Source organism: Artibeus jamaicensis, unplaced genomic scaffold, assembly GCF_021234435.1.
Source record: "Artibeus jamaicensis isolate MK-2021 breed Jamaican fruit bat unplaced genomic scaffold, CSHL_Jam_final contig_519, whole genome shotgun sequence".
NCBI classification, from domain to species: Eukaryota; Metazoa; Chordata; class Mammalia; order Chiroptera; family Phyllostomidae; genus Artibeus; species Artibeus jamaicensis.
In genome coordinates, this window is record NW_026521871.1 from 2,857,148 (window position 1) to 2,881,260 (window position 24,113).

Below are 24,113 nucleotides of genomic sequence, written 5' to 3' on the forward strand. Positions count from 1 at the left end.
AAGCATTTTATGCTCAATAATACTTCAGCCCCCAAAGGACCATAATGACATGACTGTACACATATATTGGCCATGGCAAAGTCCTACAGTAAAATAATTGCCCTGTGTTGAGAATAAGCTTTCCAGAAACTGTAGTGGAATGTGTTTGAATTTGCCCCAGAACAATTTTCTATTAGTACTTTCAGCTAGAATCTGTGTTAAAAAATGATCACTGTAAAATATATTAATTATGCAGATCCATTAGTCTGCAGAGTAGAGAGACTGAGGTGTTCTCATTTTCAACTCATCTCTAATCTTTAAACATTTAAAGACACACCAATGACTAACAGCTTCTTTTAGAGAACCATGTGCCCATTTCAGACTCAAATCCTCTCTGATTCTATTTTCTTATACAAGCATGGACTAGGACCACCAGCTCTATTTGTACACCAGCTGAGAATGTTTGATAAATTCAAGACTTGTCCCACACTAATTATGTCTTAACACCAGCTGCTTTCTCCATACTTAATAGTCCATTTTTATGTTCTTAATGATTATCATGTTTTAAGTACACACATCCACAGAAACAGAAAGAAAAGGCAGAAGAAAAGAAAACACTAAAGAAAAGGCAGAAGGAAACATAGGTAAAATGAAGTATAATCTCTACTGCTATTTATTCTGGATTTGGTCACGTCTCTGAAGAAAGCTCTACCTTGTAGATGGAGACTGAAATGTGCTTTTTATAAAATTGTCTCTGACTTTAGTTTTATGGGATAGCCTACACTTGATGAGCACTGTGGCTGAACACAACATATTTCATCAAAGTAAAAGTGCTTCCTTTATGACTCATAAAAGTTGATGAGAAAAGGTTGGTTTAAATTCCTTGATTATGGCTGGCTCTAATACCACACTTTCTGATTAAACCACTGAATGTTTTTTTAAGAACAAGAAAAACAGGTAATAGAGAATCAATGTTATCAACCTTGCCTCTGACAAACATGACTACAATTTAGAAAAATATTATTGTGTACTGCACTTTGAACTCTATTTAATTAACAGAATGTCTATGCTGGGGGTAGCTCAGAAGCTATTACTTATTGGACAGAAAGAGTATATATCAAGAAATCAATATTGTGTCAACGAATACTTCAAAACTTGCCTCTTAGTGCTCCCAATTTGTGGTGGACTATTTTTTTTCTTGTTGCTGTTGGCATTCTTTTAATTCCTGCTGGTGTTCAGTGAAATACAGCAAGGGTGTCCTGAGCTAGGCTCTATCAACTTGCAACATTTTCATCACTCATAATCTTTCTCTCTCTCTGGAGGGAAGAAATAGCAGCATTCCACAGACTCACCTCACCTCGACTGGTGTGCTCTGCCTCTCATCTAAAAACTGCTAGTTAAGGAAAAATTTCAAACACATTGACTCCATGTCAGTTGCATTTTCCTCCTATAAGACTTACCTGAATTTTATTCATGTAAATGGATTTCAAATGGGGAGCTTGGTGCTCAGGTGCAAAAGAATGCATTTGGGAACTCAGGATTTCTACTTTGTCACACTTCTCAGCATGTTTATCGGCAGCTGTATTCATTTTTTAATTACCCAGGTGGTGTAGGTGCTTTGCAACTATTCTACTTGAAGTGCTACCTCAGCCCTTTCCAGTTAGTCAAAGAGTGAAAGAAAATCAGGCCAGGGGAGTAAAAGGATGGTGAGAATCCCACAAAGTTCTCCATAAATCAGTTCAGTTGCAACTGCTTTTTAATTTTCATCAGTGACAAACCAGATACTGTGAGATATTGATATTTCTAAGTTATCATCCCCTCTTTATTTTTTACTCTATGTTCAAAACATTGAAAGTTAAAGAGATGGGGTTCTTTTGATCAATTAAAAAAAATACCTTAATTGAGCCACTTATGTATGTATCTCTCCCCAGGCTGAAGCCCTTGGGTCATATCCACATCTTTGTAGCTGCACAAGTTGAGTGCCAATAAAACACATTCTCCAGTTTGAAACCATAATTAGCTTGGTATCACAAAAGCACAGTCTGAGAAGAAGGTTATGTAGAGTCAGAAGGGAGAAAAACTAACAAACATCTGGTGTGCTATTGTAAGGCCCTAATATTGTTCCAGTCTAGGAGTTGGCTGTAGATTGTCCCGATGAAGGGACACCCTGAGAGAGGACAGAGATAAAAAACATGACTGTGGAAGGAACCTACCTGGTTGACTTCCACCGTCATTGCTGTGTTGCTTCAAGTGCATTACATACTTGCCCTAGGCCTCCATTGTCTCATCTGTGAACTGAGAGGTAACCTATCTCCCTCATGGAATGGTTGTGAAGATGAAAGAAAATAAACCACATAAAATGTTTAGCACAGTACCAGGCATATAGTAGGTACTTACTAAATGAACATAGCTATTGCTGTCTTCATTTTACTGAAAACAATAAATGATCTCATTGTGAGATAAAAATTCCCTTTATTTTTTCCCCCAACTTGGTACAGAATTTTATTCCTTGGAATAGATTACAAGAGTTTTTTGGCTATGACATTATGGACTTTCCCAAAGTAATGCTTGTAAAAATTGTTGCGCACACTAACCCTAAGTCAAACTAAGGGGCCTGATGTTTTTAAGATAAAAATGTCCCATTATCCTTCCCATGTCACTGGGTTTGAACATATTTGGAGCTGACACCTTTGTACGCTGGCAACCTGAAGGAAAAGATGATGCTTTCACCGGTAGGAGGTTATCCTCCTTGCATCTTCATTAATTTATGTTACTGAACAGCCTAAGATGACCGTAAACTCTCTAATGACCCTGAACATAACCTGCTACAACTGCCGTGAAAGGAGAATGATGACAAAAACATTAAGGGATGTGGGGGATTGAGAAGGATGTTTAATACTGTTGAGTTCACTCTTCAATAATTGCCAACAACCAAATGGTAAGTTTTATTTGTTTTTTCAACAAACTATCTGCTAAGAAACTGTTGTTCCAGGGAGGGTTTATGGCATCTAAGGTATTATTAGGGACATGCTTATTGTGATCAGAATGACGCAGTATGAATAAGTTCATGTGGATGTAGGGGATTTCTCTACTTTTGAGGCTGAACTAGATTAATCAAAATTCAAAATTCTGTTCGTCAGAATGAATAGTTTCATTCAGGTGTGCAAAGAATGTGTGAAGGGTGATCCCACACATTCCTTCCTTCCTGGAAGGAAGCGGACCTGAGGATTGATTGGAGCGTTCCTGATGCTCATTACTCTCTCCAGGAGCTGCCCTTAGACTACTTTAGCATCTGAAAATTTGCTCTCCTGAAAAACATGCTATGCCTGAGAAGTCAAGGCAAGTGTGATATTCCCAACTTCACTTTCAAAAACCTCTGAAAAATATATAGTCAGGCCTCCTCTTGTTTCTCATTCAACAAAGCCTTTAACTTTCATTAGAAATAAATATATGGTATATATTCTCTAGCTCATTTCACCATGAAAAAGACGATGCAGATTTGCTTTCAGTGTAACTAATAAAGAAGAGATTAAAGCACTAGTTTGTTTCCATTAGAGCCATTGCTTGATCATCTTATCATCTATTTCTAGGATGCTTATATTAAAAGACTTTTTCCCAGACTTCTGAATTAACAACAAAGAACTCAGACCCTCTAATACTCTCTAGGAAAAAAGAAAAAGAGGCAGTTAGCCAGGTAGTGCATTTAAAAGCCATTCTTAGTAGTGGTGACAAGATAGTCATTCTGCACTATTTTGAATTTAATAACAACAACTTTTAACCAGCTTCTGATACAGAAACACGAGAGCCAGGCTGGGCATCTGACAGATGGTGGCACAAATGCAAAGAAAGACAGAAAAGAAGCGACAGCCACTTGTCATTATATCTTTTCATGGAATGCTAGAGATTGACTTTAATGATCTGAATACTGTACATAAATTCAGTTCTTTTAAAGGTGCATGCACCCAATCTTAGGGAAGACTCATCTCACTCATTCTATCTTGGGATAAGACCTTATAAAATTAGCACAACCCTGTCAGCATAGCAAAAATTATTTGGTAGCTGCTTACATAGTTTAAGAAATTCAAGAAATTCTTGCTCTGACACTGACAAAGAATCTTTCATTAAAATGGTAAGCAGGTTGTAGCTCAATGAATAAATATACTTAGGGCATTAAACTCTCCAAAGGGAAGTGAGATAGAATGACATTACATTTTTATAAAACCAAATTTAAGTTTGCTTAGTTTCCTTACTATGTTAAAAGAAAACTGTCACATTCCTCAACAAGTAAGGTAAGCATCACACTATCACAGCACAACCTCTTTAGTTTAAACATAGGAACAAAAGAAGGCAAATAAAAAAGATGTTATCACCAAAGATTCAGAAATGATATCGGAAAGAAAAGTGACTATACAGCTGAAATGTATCTATGAGACACTCACACGCACACACACAGCCAGATGTAAATCAAGAGAGATAAGAACTTACCGGAGCAAATATCACCATACACATTTACAAAAGAATTGATAATCCAACTTCCCTTTCCTGAAAGAAAATAGAGGTTGTCTCATACTAAAAATAAAGCTTCTGTCCACAGCACCAGCTACTTGTCCTTCTTTTTTATGAGGCAAAAAGGGGAACAGGAAAATCAATGAGGTGGGAAAGTGAGATGTTATACCAATCAGGTAGCAGCTTCTGCCTTATTTGCAGAGAGATGGCAAAACAGTCATATTATTAGACAGTGACAACCCACAGCCGAAGTACAGCAACCTGATACCTCCCTCTGGAAAAGGCTGTCTGCTTGGCCGGGAGGTGGTTCCCGTCCTGGAGAGCGCCCACCCTGGGCTCTCTGCTCACCACTGGGGCTGCTTTGCGCAGCAGCTGCATCATGAAGAGAGCCTCATCTCCCCTGTTGCTCCGTAAGCCCCTTCCTCCCTCAAACATGGAGCTTAAAAACAAACTGGAAAAGAAAAAGCCAGGGTTCTGTATGTTGGATGTGCGGGTGGGAAGTGGTGGTTTTAAAAAATTCTTAAGAATAGATTTACATAGATTGGGTAAATGTTTACATGTTTGTTTTAAAAAATTGCCCTTGTTTTTTATAGCAGTGCCTTGGTGCTAAACCTGATCTCCCACTGCTCTGGGGAAATCTGTACACCACCCATTCGTAATCCTAATCTTTAGGGTGAGAGTAAGGGAAGATGGGCTTTGGGGGCTCAGGCAACTGTAGAAGAAACAAATTGCAACTTGATTGCTCATTCCTTGCAGGAGTGTTACTTAAAGGCTTCTCCTTCAAAATCTTAAAATTGAAAGGTTTCAGAGTGTAATGTCACCTGGGTCTGCTACACCAGGGCCTTCTCAGGAAGGAGCTGAGCTTGACTCATTTAGGATATTGAAATCCTGACATGCTGAGGCAACCTGTGTTTGAGAGATTGAAACTGAATCACGGAGAGGCTGCCTATGGGATACATGCTCCTCACACTGGCTTTCTGAGGGCAAGTTCTCAGAGCCCTATACCATGGCAAAAGTGAAAGAAATCTGTATGCCTCTCCCCCCAGGTTCCCCACTTCAAAACCTCACTGGTCAAGGAATAGTGTTAGGTTGGCTCAGGTGTGTCTGCTTTGTCTTCTGGGAAGCTGGTGATGGCCTAGCTGAAAGCTTACCTTGGCTAGCCAGGATTTTTTATTTGTGGTTATTAGTTCAGAATTGGCCTTGAGTCTGTTTCTGGGTCCCTCTCTCTGTCTCTAACATACACATACTTGCACTACCACCACCACACAAATCATTATTATCACCTTCATCCCCTTATTCCCCTTCTTCCTTCTCCATACACACAGCAACAACTCGGTGGAACTGAAGGGTGGGAAGGAATCAGATAACCTGGAGTCTAACTTGGCTCTTCACTTACTAGACATGTGATTTTGAAAGTCCCTTAAGATCTCTGAGCCTTAGTTTGTCCTCTGTAAACTGGGCATACTAAACATTTCATAGAGCTGCTGGTGGGGGGATGTGGGGAACAAAAGAGAAATGACTAAGGTAGTGCTTTCAAAGCCGCACTACACACTTGCAACCTGGAATCCCTCCACAGCTCCCTTCCTCCTCTTCCTCCTGTGATTTGCTTGTTCCTCACACATAATCTTTCAGGGTCCTTATTAAAGCCTCAAACCTTTTATACTCTGTGGCCCCTTTGAAATTCTGATAGGAATCTTATTTCCCCCTCCCCTGCCAATTGAAATATCACTGCATTTCAAGGGGAAAAGTTAATCAAGGGAGTAAATTAAGCTTGTGAACAGACAGTTAAGATGAAAAAAAAGGACTTAGAACCAAGCGTTTTGTTAACACTCAGTAAGCATTTGTTGAATAAATGAACAAGGACTAATAAAAGGAATAATGTTCCTGTGCAGAGGTCAGAGCTCTTGCTCAGTGGCTGATAAGGAGCAGGGTTGGAACATAGTTAAAGAGGTCATGTCCCAGCCACACACCCATAGCGGGGAACCATATTAATAGTTTCTTCAGGGTGGAGAGTGAGTCATTCTCATCAGTCTTGAATATTAAGAGCCCCATTTCAAGTAAAAAAAAAGTTTTGTCTTCTACATAATAGTAGTGAGCATTCCTTGAATATGTGCTCTGTGCTAGGTACTATTCTAAATTTTTTTTTGTATAAGTGAATTACATTATGTGGGCCTCACAAAACTAGAAATAGTTGCTATTTTTACTCCAGTTTACTGAGGAGGTAACCAAGGCCCAAAGGGTGAAGTAACTTATCCAAAAATACATAGTCCATAATTGGTGAAGCCCGATTGGCTAAATTCCAGGCTTGAACTTAGCTGGATGTCAAGGCTCCACGCTGTTGCCCACTCCATTCTAAATGTCACATAATGCTACTTACACTTTTATTTATCCAGCCTCCAGGGTACAAGTAATCCACCAATGGATGCACAGCCCTGCAATAACTCAACAGCTCTTCCCACTAGTCAGATTCACAGAGAGACTGGGAACACTTGGTGGGGTAGACTGGGGGTTTAGCAGGCTTTCAAGGCCCATGCCAAGACTCTGCTGCATTCTTTGTGGACCTGGACACCTTATTTAACACCCTGGAAGATAGAAAGTGTGAGATTCAGTCTTGGGATTGCCAGTGGTCTGCTCAGTGACCCTGAGTGTGTTTCTTAATTTGTCCATGTCTCGGTTTTTCTCATGTTTATTTATATTTTAATATATTTTATTGATTATGCTATTACAGTTGTCCCATTCCCCCCTCCTTTATTCCCCTCCAATCTGCACACACCCCCCTATCCACATTCTTCCACTTTAGTTCATGTCCATAGGTTATACATATAAGTTATTTGGCTGCTACATTTCCTATACTGTTCTTAACCTCCACCTGTCTATTTTGTACCTATCAATTATGCTTCTTATTCTCTTTACCATTCTCCCCTCCCCCTCCCACTCCTCTGCTGATAACCCTCTAAGTGATCTCCATTTATGTAATTCTGATCCAATTCTAGTTGTTTTCTTTTTGTTATTTTTAGGTTCAGTTGTTAATAGCTGTGAGTTTGTTGTCATTTTACTGTTCATAGTTTTCTATCTTCTTTTTCTTAGATAAGTCCCTTTAACATTTCATATAATAATGAATGGCTTGGTGATGATGAACTCTTTTAACTTGACCTTATCTGGGAAGCACTTTATCTGCCCTTCCATTCGAAATGATAGCTTTGCTAGATAGAGTAATCTTAGATGTAGGTCCTTGCCTTTCATGACTTGGAATACTTCTTTCCAGCCCCTTCTTGCCTGTAAGGTTTCTTTTGAGAAATCAGCTGAGAGTCTAACAGGAACTTCTTCATAGGTAACTCTTTCCTTTTCTCTTGCTGCTTTTAAGATTCTTTCCTTATCTTTAATGTTGGGTAATGCAATTATGATGTGCCTTGGTGTGTGCTCCCTGGAATCCAACTTTTTTGGGACTCTGAGCTTCCTGCACTTCCTGGAAGTCTATTTCCTTTGTCAGATTGGGGCAGTTCTCTTTCATTAACTGTTAAAATAAGTTTTCAATTTCTTGCTCTTCCTCTTTGGAGGTTCCTTTTGGAACCCCTATGATTTGGATGTTGAATCATTTAAAGTTGTCCTGGAGGTTTCTAAGCCTCTCTTTATTTTGTTGAACTCTTGTTTCTTCATTCTGTTCCAGATGAATGTTCATTTGTTCCTTCTGCTTCAAACCATTGATTTGAATCCTGGTTTCTTTCCTCTCACTGTTGATTCCCTGTACGTTTTTCTTTATTTCACTTTTCATAGCCTTCACTTTTTCTTCTATTTTTTTTTTTTACCATACTCAATGATTTCTGTGAGCATCCAGATTACCAATGTTTTTGACTGTGCATCTGTTAGGTTGGCTATCTCTTCATCACTTAGTTGTATTTTTTCTGGAAATTTGATCTTCTCTGATTTGGGCCATTTTTTTAAATCTTCAGGTCTGTTACCTAGTAAGGGGCAGAGCCTTAGGTATTCACCAGGGCAGGGCAACCCACATTGTTGATGCTGTATGTGGGGAGGGGTCTGAGAGGGAACAATGCAGCTTGTTCAGCTCTCTGCCAGCTTTCAGTCACTCCCCTGCTACCCACGATAAAATTGAGCCCTTGTGATGCTGATTCCCAAGTAAGTGGGTTGGTGTGCATTCTAGCACCCTGTGGGTTTCTCCAACAAACTCTCCTGTGAGGCTAGGAGTTTCTCTCACTGCCTCAACCTACACAGGTTTTTTCAGTCAGAGGTTTTGAGGCTTTATTTCCCCACAATGGAACTCTGGGTTTCTCAGTCTGTCTCACTCTCCAGTTGTTTCTCCTGGTTTATCTGCATGCAAATGTAGGACTGCTCTGTCTGCCAGTGGCTGCCTTGCCACAAGTCCTCTCTGTCCAGCAGCCCACCTCCACCTCTCCTACCGGTCTGGATGAATGTTTCTTCTTTAACTCCTTGGTTGTTGGAATTCCATACATTTTATTTTCTGGTTGTTTTTTTGCTTTTAGATTTGTTGTTGTCCTTCCTTTGGTGGTGCGAGGATGCACAGTGTGACTACTTATGCTTCCATCTTGGCCAGAAGTTCCAGTTTTCCCCATGTTTAAATTGAAGGGTTCTCACTGAATAATCTCTGAAGGATATTTTGGGTCAACTTCGACTAAATAAGGTTCTAAGACTAGTGCAATTCTATTCTGCTGGTTGGGTTAGATTTTCCTGTCTCACATTTTATTCCAGAGAAAGCATTAGCATGCTTTATGTCTTTCCTGCTACCACCCTACCACCATTATCTCCCACCTGGGCACTGCAATTGACCCCAGCAGGTCTCCCTGCATTTACTTTTATCCCTAGAAATCATTCTCCATATATTATCTAAATTTAGTTGGTTAACGTATAAATTAGACAATATCACTCCAAGAAATAGAGTGATACATTCTAATAGTTGTCCAGTAAGTTTAAAGTAAAACTCCAACTCTTAACCATGCCTTCAAAGCCTGTATGACATGACTGCATCTATCTGATCCCAACCCTCTACCTCCATACTGGTTAACCACACTGGCCTTCTATGTCTTTGTACTTGCTTTTCCTTCCTCCTGGACCACCATTTCCCTTGATTTTGGCTACTGTCTTTTCCTTTGTCATTCAATTCTCAGTACTACAATCTGCTCCACCCAGACCACATAACCTAAAAAAATAAAAAACAAAAAGCAAAAAACCTTTCTCTGCCCAATCACTGCCTTTCACATTACCCTGTGTTTAGCTGCTGTTGTTGGTTGTGCCTTATTCACTTGTTCATTTAATTATTGCTTGTCTTCCTTCACTAGGAAATTTCCTCTAGGAAAGTAAGAATCTTGTTTGTTTTACATAATACCATATCTTCAGTGTTTAAGAGAATACTTGGAACATGGTAAATGCTTAATAACATCTCATAAACAAATGAAGCAATCAACACACAAAAAATGAGGCTTGAAACAGGCAAAAAGACCTGCATTTATTAAAGGAGCTTAGTCTTAAAATGCAGGGCAGGTGAACAAGCACGATTGGTTCATTCACCTTTCTGGACACAGACTGTTTTTACTTCCTTATTCAGGGTTGAAATAAGAAAGGTTGCATCATATTGATTTAAGTGGAGGACATGTCAAAGATAGTGGTGAGTTCCTGTTGTAAATCATACAGACCAAATATTTTATAAGAGCTTGGGTTCTCAAGGTTCAGTTCACCTGGGCACATACAGAATGGGTGGTACTTGCACATCTGACTGTACATTTGTATGTATAGTCTTCTCAGCTAGCCACTTAGATTGTTTTACCCTCCAATTTGTCAGACAGTTCCGAAAGTTAGCTACCAGTCTCTATCATGCCATTGGAACTGACAAAAATAATTTGCTATTATTTGATTGTTCTTGTTTGAAAAATGATGTTAGCATTAAGCCCTAAAAATAACATTTGTCCATTATTAGACTATTAAAAATAGAAGTACAGTGTTTTCTAGGTTGAGTATTTATAGAGAAGGTTAAGTAGATTAAAATAATCTGTGAGTCTCTGAAAACCTCATTAGCAATGCTAATTTCCCATACAGTCAGATCTTCAAATCTGATCTTTCAAATGAACATGGCCTTCAGGCAACTTTAAATGAATTTTTTTCTCTGAACTATAAAGCTTTTCTCTCCTTTGGTGGACACACCTCCTGGTAAATGCCATAGTTCCTTTCTGTTACAGCTTCTATTTCTAAACATGTGGCTTCTCATAAGGGGTCCTTTTAGGACTCTCTGTTTAAGGGTTGGACAGTGGGAGGCCTAGCTTTCTAAGCATCTGTCAAGGACTGAGAGGAAAATTCCAGCACCATGAGAATCCCTCCCTTGCTGAGGGAGAAGGGAGGTAATTGAAGACAAAGAGACTACTCTGACCACACTAATAAATTACCAGTAGAGTTAGCTAAGCTTCTTCCATTTTGCTGCAAAAAACAATTTCAACTCTTTCAAGCTCTAGCAATGAGAGCACTTACATTCAATCCACTTATGGAACAAGCCTGAAACCTTTAATGGTGTCTTCCTTGCTTCGTCTGAGCACAACTCCTAGCAGGGGTAAAATGCAATTTATTTTCATTTAGGTAGGTAGGATATATAGAGTCAGGGTCAAACTTTCTAGGCCTCTTTTCTTATATTTCCCTCATAGAAGAAAGAATATTTTTCTCCAACTCTCTTTTTTTCTCAAATACCTCATAAGATAGAATAGTATCAGTATCATTTGAAAATTTATTAGATTATTAGCTTCCTCAGTACAGTTCAAAGCTGCCTGAAAGAACCTGAACATAGAGGGGACCTGTGTGGAAACAAGAGAAGCTGAGATGCATTGTGGAATGAGATTTGAGGAATGTTAGGGTATATGGGTGGGAATGTAGCCCTGCATGGGCAGAAAAGGGGGACAAAATGGTTGTTAAAATAGTAAACCAAAAATGTTCAAGACACATTCTGTGGAGACCGTAAGTCTAAGGTCTTCAAGCACAGTTTATATTTTATTTATCTCTGTGTCCTCAACACAGAGCAAAGTCCCTGGCACAAAGCAGACAAGCAAAGAGGACTTGCTGAACGAGGGATAGACAGACACATTTTTAGGCAGAATGTATAAAGTTGAGGCCACTCCCCTTTAGGCTGACATTGTGCTGGACAGCTTCTGTTTGTCTCTCCAGATCCCCTTTCCCATCTTCTCTGTGGGACTCTCAAAAGGCTGACCTGGGGAACACAAACACATCACCGCATGGGACCACATCAGATGATTTACGAACCTTCCTGCCACAGGAAGCATCTCAGTGGGAGGTGCAGCCAATGGGAAATACTCTGCTAGGAGATCAGAGGGTAGGAGGAGACCAAGGTCTGGGTATTCATTCTCTTTGTCCCTACTAAAGAGTCTGCAAATTGGTTACATCTCTCTAGTGAAGGCCATAGGTTCTTTGAAGTTGCCTTCTCCATAGACTTCATCTGTTTTTCTTTCCCAACTTGATTCTTCAGGTGTAGGGTGGTAACAGCTCTGGGTTACTATCCCAAGGTATTGGACATGCACTACCCCTTTGTACTTTACTTAAACCCTGCCCTCCCTTTTTAAATTTGTCCCTTTTTATATTCCCTGAATTATTTAAGTTTGAATGTGCCAGTTCTTTCCTACCTGACTATCCAAAACAGGTGAGTTTGAGTTCCACTTTTATCCCATACTACTTATGTAGTCTTGTCAAATGCCCTAACCTATAAAATTGGGTACTTGTAAAGTAATGCGTACAGATTGCTAAGTGTATGGCAAACATCTGACATATAAAATAATGGTGATAATTCTAATCTTGATAGTGACACTTTTTGTCAGCTTCTGTTTGCTTTATAGAGATAACACGTGGCTCTTTCATTTTTCCTGGAGGGAAGAACTTCTCCTGTTTTGGAAAAAAAGGGAAAACCCACATCCTGTTCAGAAAGATTTACCAGTTTCTCCCCTCATTGGAATATGAGGAAGTACAGAAAAACATTGAATTGTATGACTTGAAGCAAATATTTGTTTAAAATGGTTTTGAATGTTGGCATTTCTGAATATTCATACTACACTGATTAGTCTACTTAGAGCAGGTCTGTGGGAAGTTGCTTCTTTCTGACACTTGGTGGAGAGTGATTTATGGATTCCCAGATATCCATCAGTAATTCCCCTGGACCTCAGGCAAAAAGTCCAGAATTATTACATGCTGATTAACCTTCTGCTTTCATTCCTGCTCTAATTAAATATTGCAAACCAATGGGGGTTGAGTGCCTTTAAAAACTCCCTTAGTATCCCCAAAAGACTTTTACTCTGGAGAGAAGGGGACTTGGATTTTATATATGTCAGCTAAAGGTGGGGGCCCATGGTCTCAATAGGGAAGAACAGTTCTCAGATATGAGAACTCTGTTAATCTCCTATATGAAAGGACAATAATTCATTAACCTAAAATTCCATAAAACAATTGTTTAGGGAGTGTGTGCTATATGCCAGGTATGTGCTAAGTTCTGTGGATATAGCAGAGGAAAATATAAACGTAGTCCCTATCCAAAAGGAACTTAGGATGTTTCTGACATAAATACTATCAGGGTCTGTTGTATAATAACGCTCATTACATATTTGTTGAATTATTGAATGAATAATACTGAATTACTATGATGTATTTCTTAATTATAAAGGTAAACATGTGAATATATTGTAGTCTCACAATTTTAAAAATGTAAAATACAAGCATAAAATAAATATTTCTATATACATATATGTATTAGAATACAAATGGCACATTCAAATGACCAAATCATCTCAATTCCCAGTAGAATAAAAATTTAAAATTATCTTTAATATCCTAGAATTTAAGCTGAATACCATGAATTCCATAGAAATGCTCCTTGGCACACAAAAGGGATGGGGAGATGGTGCTAGGGGCCCCACACCCTTCTCTACTTCACCTCATGCCACTGCAATCCACTGTTTACTAGCCTGCATTTCAGGCTTCTGTACATGATGGCACTTGAACAGAAAGTTTTATGTCTTAAATAAAAAAGAATGGAGAACCACTGATCTACCAGAGGAATATGGCCATTGTCATTTTCTGCAGAGGATCTTTCTGATACTAATAATAGTGCTAATACTTATTCCTGGGTATTATTAGCCTAAACTCCATTCATGCATTATCTCATTTGATTATTATTCAACCCAGTCACTTGGAATCTATTGTTATCTTCAGTTTACAATGAGAAAGCTAAGGTTTACTGTTGTTCAGTAATTGTCCACGTTTGCACAACTAAAAGCAGCTAGAGCTAGGGTTTGAACCTGGATTGTGTGACTCCAACGTCCAGGCTGTAAATCTCTGTATTACCAGCCTTGCTATTGTGTGCAAGTTTAGCATTTACCTGGTGGGCAGCTGGACCCTACCTCTCTGATAGATCTTGTAGTTACCTGGAAAGCAAAAGCCACGATGTATTTCAATTGCATATTTTTTGGTGATTACATCTGCTGTTCTGGTGTAAGGAGTTAAAAGTGGTTCTACCATAAAACTGAGCAATGGAATCAGTCTTCTTCCTGTCTTGCATAGTACCCAATGTTGCTTTGCATACAGTAGGTACTAAATAAGTCTGCTAAATAGCTAAGGAGGAGAAAATGAATGAACTTTATTAAGTTAATATTTATAATTCTAATAAAAAAGGCAAAAACATAGCTCTCTGTTTTTTTATAATAAAGAGAACTCTATCAGCAAATAGAGGGATAGAGGGCTTATAATTTTGGCTGTTTCTGACATATATATGTCTTAAAGATTGATGTGAAATCAGAGATGAGTAGTTGTTATTATGACTAAGGATAAAGACTTTATATTAGAAGGAACCCCTAGGATCTATTTTCATATGAGTCTTATAATGAGAGTAAGAGAAGGAAAGCATATAGCCCATTTTCAGTAATCTTGCCCAGTACACCGAGAAATGAATAGTGAATCTGATCAAGAGATTCATGACTTTCTTATGGATCATTTCTCCATGAAGGATGGTGTCATATCCAATTATATGTACTTGTGTGACCCTTTAGCCTTTCTAAACTTCAGTTTCATCACCTATAAAATGGGGATGATAATTCTGAGTTACATAAATAACAAAGGCCTGATAGTAATTATTATAATACCTGATATGCATTCTCTCTCCCTACTAATGCTTAAGGCAAGATAGATATAAGAATGAAACACTTGCAAAATGGCTTTTTGGTTTGCCGTTTCTTCCCAACAAACAGTGTTAAAATCCCTCTGTTACACAAACATGCCTCCAAAACCCAGACCAAATTATGTCTCTTAATAAAACTGGATGTGGGTGAGAAAGAGAATGAAAGTCTTTTTCCCCCATTGAGTTTACAGACTGAAGAATTTTTATAATGTTCCAATGTTTTCATGAGCTCCAAGGACTCAAGTTCTGGTCTGTTTAGTTATGATTCCACCTGAAGGTATTCTGCCCACTCAGCTTCCAGCTCTAATCTTAGGGATGTATGTGCTGATGATGCTATGTCCCAAGAGAACTGAGTCAGTCAAAATAACCTGGGGTATTTTCCTTTGAAGGCTGGAAGCCCTCGAGTCATTGAAAAACCTCTTTCTTTTGCCTGTGTCTGTCTATGCCAAAGGTGTCTCTGGATTTCTATGATAAGGGATTTGGCCATTTGGCTTAGAGCAAATATATTTTTAGCCAATGAAATCCATTTAGCCAATCCATTTGGCCAATAAAACTTCTATAGTTTTACTACCCCCCTCAAAAAATTCCTCCTATCTGTGGGATGCTTCCTGCATTTTTAATCTATATTTTCCCAAACCCTTGGATTCAGGGCTACAAGGAGTGGTGGTGCAGCCTCGGCTATCTCCCAGGGCAGCTGTGATGCCAACAAGAGACAGCTCCTGGGAAAGTACTGTGAGCTCCTGGGAAAGTAAAATTTGCAATATTAAACAGAGTTCCTATTAATCTCTGTACTCAGTGTCTCTCTCCGCAAATGTAAGATACAAACATTCTTCCTGAGATAGGTGAGCATTTATTACTGCAGACCTGCTTAGAACAGTTCAACATGCCACATGCACTCTCACAGAGAGAAGCCAGTTTTCTCATTCAGCTGTGTGTCTATTTTTAAAACAGAATCCTTTACCAGTGCCTTCCTTAAAATGTTAGTTCTTTCTTAAACCATCTCCAAGTTGTTAAATGATACAAATTAAGAGAGTGAATCTGAAGAACAGGACATTCTGATATTTGCAGAATGCCACTTATCTCAGTGCCAACAGCAACCCCTTCCCTCTTGTCTCTGAAAAGTGTGGAGACAGAAACTCCTTTTAAAAGGCCAGAACACGACTTGTTTTGACATTAGTTGTCGTCTAAGGAGAGTGTGCCTTAGCCTCTGGTTAGAGGAAAAATGTCCACCTTTTCTGTTATAGCACCACAATCTGTGGATCAAAACTACTTAGCAGCATAGTTCTCAAACCTTGCTGCACATGTTGGGGATCAAAGCCATTTAGCAACATGTTTCTCAAACTTGGCTGCACATCCAAATCACTTGGGCAACTTATAAAAAAACCCAAATTGCCAGTTCCAAACCTTGACCACCTGAATGATAAGCCAGGAAGCTCCCAACTCCTTCTCACTGTGAATTTGACAAGGCACAAGTGCATGAGGCTGGTGCTTAGGTTAAGTTACAGTTAACAAGGCAACCATGGCTTGTCACACAAGGTGAGTTCTATATTCAACAAAGACTCTGAATAAGAAGAGGAGTCTCATCTACAGGGAGAAAGGCTGCCTTCTGGAATCTGTGCCATGGAAGTAGAAGATGATAATGAGCCCATATGGCTACCTCTCCTTCTCACATCTCTGTTGTGTTTTAGGTTTTCCTCTTCTAGTAAGCTTGCTCTCACAAAAACAATGGGAGAGCCCTGGCTGGTGTGGCTCAGTGGGTTGAGCACTGGCCTGCCAACCCAGAGGTCTTTGTTCAATTTCCAGTCAGGACACATGCCTGGGTTGCAAGCCAGGTCCCTATTTGGGGGCATGTGAGAGGCAACTGATCCATGTTTCTCTTGCACATCAATGTCTCTCTTCCTCTTCTTCTCTTTCCATAGCTAATATTTATGTGCCAGGCCCTTGTCTAAACTCTTTATATGAATTAACTAATTTCACCTTCCTTAAAATATAACTAACTAAAAAGGCAAAGTCAAAAGACCAACAGAAACACATCTTGAATCATTTTCTAGAATCAGATTGGATTGTACTGCCTTGCCTGGAACCAGCCCCAACTCTTCCTGAGTTCATTAGCTCTGCTGCTCTGAGTACCACCCGTAGCTTAGGCAATGCTGTCCTTCTTAGGTTATCCTCCCTAACAAGTTCATCTTGAGAAAAAGGATATAAGTGGCAGTAGTTTATTTGGAAGGTGATTCCAAAAAAAGAAAGTAGGGGATTGCAACAGGAAAGTGAAGGCAGGTAACAAAAAATATAAGGGAGCTACCAAAAGATATATGAATGAGCAGTTTACCACATGGTGTAAAAGCTGGCACATTTACCCTCCAACTCCCTCCCCTTCTTGGATACTACAAGCATTAAATCCTCTACATTTCCTGCCTATGCTGCTTAACAGCCCAAGGTCCTAAGGCTGAGAAACCAGGTCACAACAGAATGATGCTGAAGGCCTGTGTGGGAGCCCTCTATGCTTGGGGGAGAGGGCACACCCATGCCAGGGAGTGCTACAGGTACCTTTGAAAGGCCTATGTCACGGTAGGAAAGGAGAAAAGAGAAGGAAACAATTACATTTTTTTAAACCATGACTTTTTCATCAGGGCTCTAAGGAAAGATTTAGGTTGATTCTGACTCTACTTCTTCTGCATGATTTTTTTCTTTGTGCTTGTTTTGTTTTTAAAAGGCTTAGTGATTCATGTAACAGAGGCTTCTCTCTCCAGCCACTTGCATCCATGCCTCAGCCTCTTTGCTTATGCTGTTCCCTCTGATAGAATGCCTTCATGTTCTTTCTGGATAACCATGACCCTACTGGTTCTTCAAAGACCAAGTCAATTCCATTATAGTTTTTCCTTGTATTAACCCCATTTCCTTCTCTCTTGGTCATAGTCAGTTATCTTCATGTTTGTATCTTTATACAAACATGTGGTTAAAATATCTTTAACCCAATATTTTGCAAGTGATAGGTGCTCAATAAATGGATAGATAGACCTGTTCTGAATACAGCAATTTCCTCTTACCCACAATTTCACTTTCTGCAGTTTTAGTTATCCATTGTCAAACATGGTCCCAAAATATTAAATAAAAATTACAGAAATAAACAATTCATAAATTTTAAACTGTGCACCATTCTAAGGAGTGTGATAAAATCTCATGAGTCCTTTTCAGACCCGCCTAGGATGTGAATCATTCCTTTGTCCAGTATACCCACACTGTACATGTATATGCTACCGGCAAGTGCCCTTATTTTACTTAATAATGGTCTCCAAGTGCTAGCAATTTGGGCATGCCAAAAATAAGTCATAAAGTGTTCCCTTTTATTAAAAAGTTGAGTACAGTACAATATTTTCAGAGAGAGGCACATTCACATAACTTTTATCACAGTACACTATTATCATTATTCCATTTTACCATCAGTTATTGTTGTTACTTAATGTGCCTAGAGTACAAATTAGACTTTCTCATAGGCATGCATGTATGGGAAAAACATAGTATATATAGGGTTCAGTACTCTCTGTGGTTTCAGGCATCCACTGGGGGTCTTGGAAAGTACACCCTGTGGATAAGGGGGAGACTACTACAAATAGATGTCAAGCTTCTTACGTATGATTTTCCAAACCCTGGGAGAATGACTGTGGAAGGGAAATCTTGTTCTTCCTTGCACATTTGAAAATTTTGTTAGTTCATTCAGTATTATTGATTTCTAGTGTATTTCTCTCCTTCATAAGTACCATATTAGGTTTATTGCAATGAGGGTTCACATACATGGTAACAGTGAGGTGGTACAGGTGAGTTCATAGATCCACTAGATACTGGCATTATTGGGGACAAAAAAAGAGAGATTTGTTGGCTCTGCTGGATAGAGCAAACAGTTTCACAAATCATATTCCATTTTTGGAAGAAATTCTCCACATTTTCTTTGTCAAAAATCCCCTTTTCCTATTAGGGTCTCATCATTTAGTTTTTGAACTCCTACTCATCCTCCAGAACCCAGATCACTTGTCACCTTTGTAAAGAGGCAAAACAAAAAGAGGCTGACATTTGTGGAACACTCACTCCTTTGCCTACACTGTATGAAACACTCCAATTATATTCTTTTATTTTCTTCCCCTGGCAATGCTGCAATGCAAAAATTAACCTCAGGCTCAATTTCCAGAAAAGGAAAGTAGAGCTAAGTAAAAAATTACCTAATATGTGATAAAAATCAATATTTGAATACAAGTCTCTCAAAAAGCAGAGTGCACATACTTTCTGCCAGTGATTACATATAATTCTTTGTATCATAAAATGTTTTAAGAGTACATAAGTCATTACTCAGGGTCCTAATACATTCTTACATTCTTATTCAATAAACCTGTTAGTTGAATATTACCAACTACATTTTATACAGACAGAAAGGTCTGGAGTCGGGGGTTCTTTTTTTGCCTACATTTTCTGTTCTTCTATAATGGCTCACATTATCTCAGTTACAGCATCTGTGTTAATATTTCACAATTATGTGCTTACATTTCTATCTTCTAAACATGAATATTAATTTCTATGAGGATAGGGTTTCTATCATAGTGTGTGTATACATAGGCATCCTCAATGTATGAGTAAATGAATGAAAAAACAAATTCACCCTGCACTCTAACTTATATGTAAAAATAAGTCAGTACCTTGAAAAAGTCCATAATTTATGTGACAAACTAATCTTCAACAAAATAGATTATGAAAATACTTAATATTCTGAGCATAGTCAGGGCATCTAGAATGTATTTATTCTATTTATTATTTCAGGTCACTTATATCTTTACCTCCTTGATACCTAGTGATGTGTCAAGGTTTTGGATTCCAAAAATATGGCTCTTATCTGTCTTTGGATATTGGCAAGAATCAGAAAACAATCAGGCAAAGGATGTGTCACCAAGGTTCCACACACTAAAGATTATGCACCTAACTCAGATTAGAGGCTCCCTTACTCAGAGCATAATTACTCTTATTTTATGAATAGTCTTAATGCAGTTGTTTTTTCTAAGATGAAAACACGTAAGAAGAAGCCAAGTAAAATGGAACAGACTATCAGAGGCAGACACACTTAGAGCCTGTGTGAGAGAGGAGAGAGCACAGAAACAATAAAAAGGACATAAATAAGAACTTGAATGCATACCATTCTCAAAAAATTTAATGTAAAGGAAAAAAACTTGCTTTGCTGCCTAGGCTGTGAGGAGGTCATTGCCTTATGGCAAAGAACAACATTGTCAAAAATGATTAAAATGTTTTCTATCAACTCTATTTTAAAACACAAGGACATGAAAATTTATACTTTTAAAGAATGACATATTGAAAATAGTTACAATTCTTTTTAAAAAAAACTAAAATTTTGCTTCTTAAATGGCAATTTCAGTTATTGAAAATCATGGCCATTAAGTAAGAATTATTCCCTAGGGTTTCCAGAGATTGCTGAAGTTTTACAGCCCTGAGATGATACCAGCCCTGGTAATACACAGAGTGTGCATAAGTACTAAGAATTATCGGGTATCTCACGATTAAATTCCACTTGAAAGCCAAGGACACTGACTATATCTTAGAGAACTAGAGCTTTAGAAATTTGAGGACATTTCCATTGTTTCCCACCTATATGCACTACAGAGCAGAACAATATGTTGGTTTATGACATACAAATTATTGATACAATTCTCTCAGTATAGTGAGTAATGGAGTTGTTGATATTATTCTCACCATGGTTTCCCTTATTGTATTTTTTCTTTTAATAATTATTTACTGTACCAATGATGTTATAGCTTCCTACATGAAATAATAAAGGTAAAAAGAAAAAATACAGCCAACATGTTAGCCTTGCCAACACATCAATTCTTTGCATTTTTATATGCCTTCCAGTTATTGCTCATATATGTGGTACATTAATTGCAAAAGAAAAATGAACCTCATTCATTTTTCTATATCTATCCTTATTCAATGTGACTTTGTAGCTCTTCTTATGCAAGAAGTAGACTCCTTGAATGTGGGCTCACCTTACATCTTCCTTTGGCTAACAGAATGTAGCAGAAGTGAACTTGTGCCTGTTCTGAGTCTAGGTCTCAAATTGCCTTGTAGTTTCCATTCTCTTTCTTGGAACTTTTCCAAGCAAGTATGAGGATAAGCTTGGACTAGCCTACTGAATGACACTGAAAAAGACACATGGTATAGTCACCCCCATTGACCAACCAACAGCCAAAAGACCACTGAACATGTCGATAAGGTTGTCCAGTCAATATCTGGATGACTTGACAGCTGATTACACACACAAGAGCAAGCCCTGATGATCACTAGCAAGTCTGCTTATCCAAAGAGCAACAAGAAATAATAAATGTCTATTTTGTAAGTATTGAGTTTTATGTGGTTTATTATGCAGCAATAGCTGACACAATATGTATGCATATAATTGACCTAGTGGAACTCATGTCATAAATCATTCTGTTTAATGGCTAATATGTCATATGATGGATATACAATAACTCATTTGACTGTTCCCTCTATGTTGGACATTTAAACTATCTATAGGTAGGAGAAGCAATGATGTGATGCACCAGGCATATATTGTTGGTTTCCTAATTTACTGTAGTGGCTCACAGAACTCTATTATTTAGTGTACTGGTTTATTATAAAAATATGTTAAAGAATTCAAATAAACAGACACATGAAGACTTAACATAGGAATGGTCTTCAGCAAAGGAGCTTCTATCCCTGTGGAATTGGGGTATGACACCCTCTCAATGTGTGGATGCACTCATAAACCCAGAAGCTCCTTGAACAGCAGCATAGGAGTATTTACAGAGATTTTATCACTCAGGTATGATGGATTATTAACTCAATCGCCAGCATTCTATACTCTAAAGAGGCTGGGGCTGAGCTGAAAGTTACAAGCTTCTAATCAAGGTTTGGCCTTCCTGGCAACCAAGACCAGCCCCCATACAGAGTGTCTCAGAGCTTACCAAGAGTTGCCTCATAACAACAGAAAGCTTTTGTTACCAAGAAAATTCCAAGGGATTTAGGAGCTGAGTAAAAGTTGTTCCCATCACCCCCATCACTCAGGAATTTACAAGGTTTTAGGATCTCTGTATGAGGAACTGGGGGAGAAGAAGAAATATCAATTTCTTGTGATAATCACAGTATCACAGGCTATATATACATAAGCATACAGACATTAGATCTGAAGAAACCAGTGTTTAGAGGGAATTATGGATTTACTCACCTTCCATTTCTTGAGGTGAGAAGTACTAAAAGGATCAGTCTTCTACAACAGTAGAATTGGCCTAGACCTTGGATATCAGAGACCTTCAGTCTGGTTGTTACCACATACCAGTACATGGCAAGAATTAAGTGGGTATACAAGAACTAGCTAATGAACTTGTTTAATATACAGGCTCTTAAGCCACATAATCAGGGATTCTGATTCAGTAGCTCTGGAGTTGGCTGCAGGAATTCGTACGTATATTTTAAGATTTCCCCCAGGAGATTCTGACATAGGCTGTTTAGGGAACCACTGCTTTATTATCTTCCCTCATTTCTTATGTGGGAGATCAAGACCAAGATGTGTTAAATGAGAAGCTCAAAGCTCCTCAGGGAGTCAATCCATAGCTAAGCTGGGACTAGAACCCAAGTCCTGGGATTCTGAGACATGGCTTCATATGGCTTATAACTGGGACAGTTATGCTGAGTTCATCAAAGTACAGAAATCTGCTAGAACTTTTGTTTTAAGAATTTATTTTTCTTCCTGAGGCCAGCCTGTATCTCATCCTAGTTGATACACTGGGGAAATAATTGATACGAATACACCTTTTTTTCACTGAGACATGTCCTCTGAACCATAACTAAAGTAACTGACTTTCAGACAAGTTGAAATATACCAAGAAATGGTTTATTTTGTATGTCCATGTAAAGCTTACTGTTAGCTTAAAAAAAGCAATAAATAAAATCAAGGTAATAGATACTTTTATATTTTTCCTTGGGGCTTTGTAATACTTTAAGATAAAGCACTCAGCTCTCTATATAATTCATCTTTTCAAACATATAGCATGAGACTTTTTTTGAGTTCTGAATTCAAAGTTTGGGAAGACAGCTTTCTGTCATAAAGTTCTTAAAAATTTTTTGCCTTCAAAATAGATATCATAACAGGTATATTTATTTTGGTAGAACTGGAAGGCTTGTTTGGGTGTTAGAGTTATTTGAAAATGGTTTCAAATAAATTTAAAAGTTAAATTCAAGCTTAAATCAACTAAACTTTTTTATGGACACACAAAAAAATTCAGCTCAAGTCAATTGACTGTAAAGTATTAAGCTTTGTGTGGCTTAGTAATAAAATTAGTTACTGGTATAATGATTAAAAGCCTGATGCTTGAGAAGACAAGGGTCTGAGGGCCTTTCCACTTACAATTATGTGACCATAGACAATAAAATCTTCTCTAAGCCTGAACATCTTCATCCACATAATGGGGATAATTACAGTACAATTTTGTTGAACATTGAACATTTACTATAAGCAAGATATATTAAGGACTGTTACAATTATTTCGTTCAGTATTTATAATAACTCCATTTTATAGATGTAGACACTGAGGCTCAGAGAGGTTAAATAACCTGCCCAGGTCACATAGGATAGGTAGTAAGGGGTAAAGCCTGAATTTTGAACCAAGGCAGGCTGATCCCAGAGCCTAAGCTTGTATGAAGGGGACCACCCCCTTGCCCAGTGCAAAAAAGAAATTATCCTCTGGAGGTGGGCCCCTTGTAGTACAGGCTTCCTCCACTAGGTGACTGTTCTAGGAACCCATCTGTATCCGTGTACCAGCTGGCATTATTGTGAGAGGCTAAATTGGGGTTCAGTGAATTTTTTGAAGACTCTTTCAATACATTTGTCCATTTCATGATGGGTGATTTACGAGTGTGCCTTCCTACACCACGCTGAGTGTTCAGCAGCTTTTGACCAAAAATATCATGATCCTAGTGCCTTACCCTCCTTATTCGGCCAGTCTTGCCCCTAGCAATTTTTTGTATTTCCATATTTTAAAAAATTCCTCAAAGGGAAAGGTTTTGCCAAAGTGGAAAAGGAGAAACAAACAAACAAAAAATAACAGAAACACTAAAAGGCATCACAATTGACAAGTTCAAAAACTGTTTTGAGCAGTGGGGAAAAAAGTCTTCATAGGTATTTTGCATCAAATGGAGAATACTTCAAAGGTTACTGAAGTTTAAACATGTAAGAATAAATACACAATTTTTTAATAAATAAATTCTGGGGTTTTTTGGTCCTCTCTTGTAGCAACTAGGCTAGAGTAAACAGCTCTTTATGTAGTTGCTATAAGGATTAAATAAAATATTCTCTGCTAAGTGCTTAGAAATATGCTTGGGAATAGTGACAGCTCAAAAATGGTGGCTG

The 24,113-nt window shown here is 38.3% G+C and overlaps 1 protein-coding gene across 2 annotated transcripts in view; it reads right to left on the bottom strand.

Moving 5' to 3' along the window:
* SYNPR (synaptoporin) overlaps positions 1 to 24,113 on the bottom strand; it is a 364,805-nt gene that overhangs the window by 188,953 nt on the left and 151,739 nt on the right. The window contains exon 1 of one of the 2 annotated variants that reach the window (XM_037136099.2): positions 4,465 to 4,662. The exons of the other annotated variant lie outside the window; for it this stretch is intronic. Coding sequence (XP_036991994.2) covers positions 4,465 to 4,488 — 24 coding nt within the window. The 5' untranslated portion in view covers positions 4,489 to 4,662. Of the gene's footprint in view, positions 1 to 4,464; positions 4,663 to 24,113 lie in introns of those variants that run through there. 2 annotated transcript variants of the gene reach the window in all.